The 4,647-nt window shown below is 39.8% G+C and overlaps 1 protein-coding gene across 2 annotated transcripts in view; it reads right to left on the minus strand.

The window, feature by feature from the left end:
- Window positions 1–1,455: 1,455 nt before the first annotated feature.
- KLF3 (Kruppel like factor 3) overlaps window positions 1,456–4,647 on the minus strand; it is a 32,690-nt gene continuing 29,498 nt past the window's right edge. For both annotated transcript variants that reach the window (XM_026647986.2, XM_026647987.2), the window contains one exon: window positions 1,456–3,674. In XM_026647986.2, coding sequence (XP_026503771.1) covers window positions 3,493–3,674 — 182 coding nt within the window. In that variant the 3' untranslated portion in view covers window positions 1,456–3,492. The remainder of the gene's footprint in view (window positions 3,675–4,647) is intronic.

A 4,647-nucleotide genomic window follows, 5' to 3' on the forward strand; every position in this document is an offset into this window, starting at 1 on the left:
TCCTTAGTTAATATTTTTTTTTGATGCACTCCCCAAACCAAAGTTAGAGTTAATGCCCCATTTAAAATGCAGATTCACATTTTAAACTAAAAAGATAAAATTTATTTTGTAATTGCTTTTCTGACTTCCCAGAAGATATGACACCACATATATAAAGTGAAAAATCCTATTACAAGGCATTTACATGAAACTATCTTATTTGGTTACAAATAATTAAGATTCTATTTAATGTTTAAATTTAAACCTGCTGTCAGTGTCCTATATCATAAAACATATGGCCAAGGGCATTTTATAATTATATTGTATCTTAACAGTATTTCTCCCTACAACTCATTATAAATATCTTTAAACAGAGGCAAACAGGTTAACAGCTGATTTAATAGCCTACATCTCAGGGATTTAATGCTCTGCTGGAGTAACTTCAGTGGAGTTATGCCAGAAGAGCATGTAGCCCCAGATTATAGTGAGCAAAAGATGCAAACACTTAACTGTTTTATGAAAGACCAACAAAAAAAAAAAAAATTTAGCAGCATGGGAAATTTAATGTCACAAAAAATACCAAATTTGATGCGAATACATTAGTTAAAAATAGAAATGGAATTAGAACGTCTGACACCTGCCTTTCTTTATAGGATCCTATCTGCTTGTTTCCAGGTTATAATTGAGTTGTTTTCATCCACAGCATGCCAAACATCTATCCTCCTGTGATATATTTCAAAGTTCAAATTCAGGAATTGATCCTGTGCAGCTCATTGTGTGGAGCCCCTATTAAAGTCAATGAGTTCTTCATGTATGGAATAGCTAGCTGTAAATAACTAGAGCTTAATTTTGATATCAATTTTGATTCTGTGATGTTACTGGAACTTTAAAAAAAAATTGGTGCTAGTCTATGCTAGTTCTCTTTCCAGGAAGTTTTTTCATGTTAGTGACAGAGCCATGTATCAACAGAAGGCTGAGAAAATTTACCTGTAATTACATTTCTATCCAGTTACACAACTATAAATCTGGCATAGCTTCAACTGATTCCAGGGAAGTTACTCCAGACTTATAGTGGTGTAGGACAGCAGAATGTGGTTCAGATCCCTTACACAAAACTTCCAAGTGCTGGGAGATATGGTATGAAAATTCTCATTCCTCACTGTATGTTTTGACTGTGTAACACCACAGCATTGCAAAAGGGTAAGAGATTCCTTAGACCAGGGGCTCTCAACTTCTTTCTTTCTGAGTCCCCACCAACATGCTATAAAAACTCCACAGCCCACCTGTGGCACACCTGGTTTTCTGCATATAAAAGCCAGGGCCTGCGTTAGGGGGTAGCAAGCAGGGCAATTGCCTGGGACCCCCGTGAAGCTGGCTTTGGCTTCAGCCCCGGGTGGTGGGGATTAAGGTGTCGGGCTTCAGCCCCATGCAGTGGGGCTTCAGCTTTCTGACCTGGGCCCCAGCGAGTCTAATGCCCTGCTTGGGGGAACCCCTGAAACCTGCTCATGGACCCCCAGGGGGCCCCAGGCCCCTGGTTGAGAACCGCTGCCTTAGATAAATGGATGTCCAGTTCCATACGTTAGTATATGAATGTTAATTTTAGAGCAGGGAAAATACTTCATATTTTATGTCAGAAGCACCCTTTACACTTTTCTGTACAATAAGTGAAAATATCCCATTACTCTGACACTTGGCATTAAAGTTCAGACAGCTGTAAGGTATACATTTATTCTTTACCCTCCCAAATGTCTATACATTGGCCTATAGTTATACTACTAGAGACGCTCCCCTTCCTGCCAGTTTTGCTGACAGAGGGGAGCAGCTGTGGATGTCAGGTAGATGTAACCACACTGCCAAGAGAGTAAACTGGCACAGCAACTCTTGGATATGCAGGATTTTCCAGGTGTCCAGTGTTTAAGGTTATGAACACTTCCTGCGTCACAGGGTCTCAAATTCCTTTCCATAGAGGGCAGCATGCAGATATTTTCCTTTCCAGTGGGTTTTTCCATGAGGTGAAAATTTGACTATGACATTTTCATATTGCATGAACTATACCTAATTTGCATAATGAACTGAACAAAAAACGTTGTGGGACATAACAGTCTAGACAAATACATCTTGTTTCCTTGTGGTGTCACAAAAGCAGCCAACAATAAATGCAGGAACCTCCCTTTTAATGCAGTTAACACCTCCAAAGTTCTGGAACAGATTTAGCACCAAACTTGAGGTTGTTTTACTTGGGTATTTATTTTATTTTGTTAACTGAAACTGGGAGTTGAACCTTTCTGACTCAATTTGTTAATACAACAAGCACATCCATGGGATCTCTTGGTCCACCTAGCATCAAGAAACCAACAGAGCCACAAATCAAATCACAGAGCCATTAAATGGCTTATCAAGCCTACTCTCTTCATTTGAGACATTTACACAACTCCATTTCTCACAGGAAGTGCTTCCTATTGGATGCCATTTAGCCTTTTGCCATCAAAAAAAATCTTGTGAACTAAAATTTAAATACTGTAGTGTATCAAATTGGCACTCGCTTCCACCAGTGGTACAGTTTTGAGCATTTTGATATGATAACTGCTGCTTTTGAGGTATGATGAAGTTTTTAAAGAACAGGAAACACAGGGGAGTGATTATCGAGGGATACATCTTTACCCCTGAAATGAGGTATGGTAGGTCTCTGTGAAAATCATTTCATGTCATGTCATAGGAGTACCATGTGTTCCACCTATACGGCTGCACACAAAACAGAGATAGTGTCACACAGGAATCACACACTTAAGGAATCTACCGAGGCATCATGCAATAAACACAAGCTCATGTACTACAGTATAATACAAAAGATAGGTGATGTTGGTTTAGAGGCACAATCATGTGTATACACCAATTTCTGCTGATGCTTCTTCAAATATTATTATTCATTTAGTCCAGATCAGCTATCACTTAATCTTTCATGATGTAAAGAGAGTACTTTGCTTAGTTAGTTATTACAGTGTCATTCACTGTCTTGGCAGAGGGGATTTCTACAGTGAGAAGGTGTCTTTCTAAAAGTGTTGCTTTAAACATGCTGCTGTAACCAGCAATGTTGGAAAGTCCATTCATTGCACTGTTGAGCATAAAAGGAGAGTGTATCCTTTGCAGGGCTCGTAAATAAAGTCTCTGGCAAGGACTGGATATTCTATAACATTTACTAGTTGATCAATTTATGCTGGCTGATTATATGGCAAAACCAACGAAGTTGCTAGTTTACAAATTCCCTTATTCACAAAGGAATACATTACACATACTGTCTGCAGGAAGGGTTTGCTTAGCATCCCTAGAAAAAAAAATGTTCACATTCTTTAGGTCTGACCCGTGGCAAGGACATAGCAGGGTTAGATAACATCTATTACTGACCATATGGAAGCTTTTAATTGTGTAAGCGCAGAGATTCAGACCAGCTGAATCCAAATTAAAATGCACATGTAAAAAAGAAAGTGTGATGGGCAGCTGAGGGACAAGAGACATTCAGACTAGCATATGGCGTTTCCTGTGGAGAGCAAGATGGTCCGAGCGTGAGAAACTACGGTCACAGTCCGGGCACTGGAAGGGTTTGATTCCGGTATGTTTACGGAAATGTCGCGTTAGTTCATCAGAACGAGCAAACTTCCACGTGCATCCCTCCCAGGTGCACTTGTATGGCTTTTCACCTGGGAAAGGGAACAGAGAACGAGGGATTTAAAGTGGGAAAAAAGGATGGGGCTTCTTCAGGGTGTTTCTGAATGTTAACACACAAATATGTGAACTGCTTTATACCATATGATTCATCCTCTCTCTCCCATTCAGACTCCAACTAATTCTTTTCCACTCATCCAAACTGACCGACCTAGCTAGCATAGTTTGTGAAGTTCTTGGTTTGCTTATGAATTTTTAAATGTGCATGAAGTGACTAGGTCAAGAAGGTTTTTGTGTTACATTTTGTTTGTATTACTCTGTCAACCCATCCCTCCCTTTCTTACCCCTGCCATTGGTTTGTTACACGTGCACTTGTTGTGTCTGGTCTTAATCTTCAGTCTCTGATCCTGCAAAGACTTAGACTTCAATAAAGTTAAGCACAAGCTTATGATACTATTCATGTGCTTAAAGCAAACCTTGAGTTTAAGCATTTGCAGGATTGAGTCCTTATGTTGTAGGTTCTTTGGGGTGATGATTGTCTCTTACTACACGTTTGTACAGCATCTAACACCACAGGGTCCCAATCTGGTCGCAGTCTCTACAAGTTACTGTAATGTAAATAATGATGTTGTCATAAAAGGTATAGTTAAAGGTGGATCTGCTTAACTAATTTCCTTTCTATGAGCCTCATTCTCATTTACACTAAGCTCCATTATGTTGCTGGGGTGTAAATGGCCATAGTGTAAATGGGAATCAGGCCCTGTATCTTCTCTGAACGTGTCTTATTGTCACAAACTTCCAGTGTATGTCCAAACGTGTCCGGGCATACCTGGAACACGGTGATTAAGAATAGGTATGGGGACATCTTTATTTGAAAGGAGCTCTTAGAAAAGAGCATTCAGAAGGAATCTGACCAGTGTTTAAGAGTGGCTGGATGCACTGCCCAAATCTTAAGACGCTTTACATTTGGCACCCAGTTGAGGCCTGTGTAAATGAGTGCTACTCCTA

Source organism: Terrapene carolina, unplaced genomic scaffold (assembly GCF_002925995.2).
Source record: "Terrapene carolina triunguis isolate 2854851 unplaced genomic scaffold, T_m_triunguis-2.0 Scaffold66, whole genome shotgun sequence".
NCBI lineage: Eukaryota > Metazoa > Chordata > Testudines > Emydidae > Terrapene > Terrapene triunguis.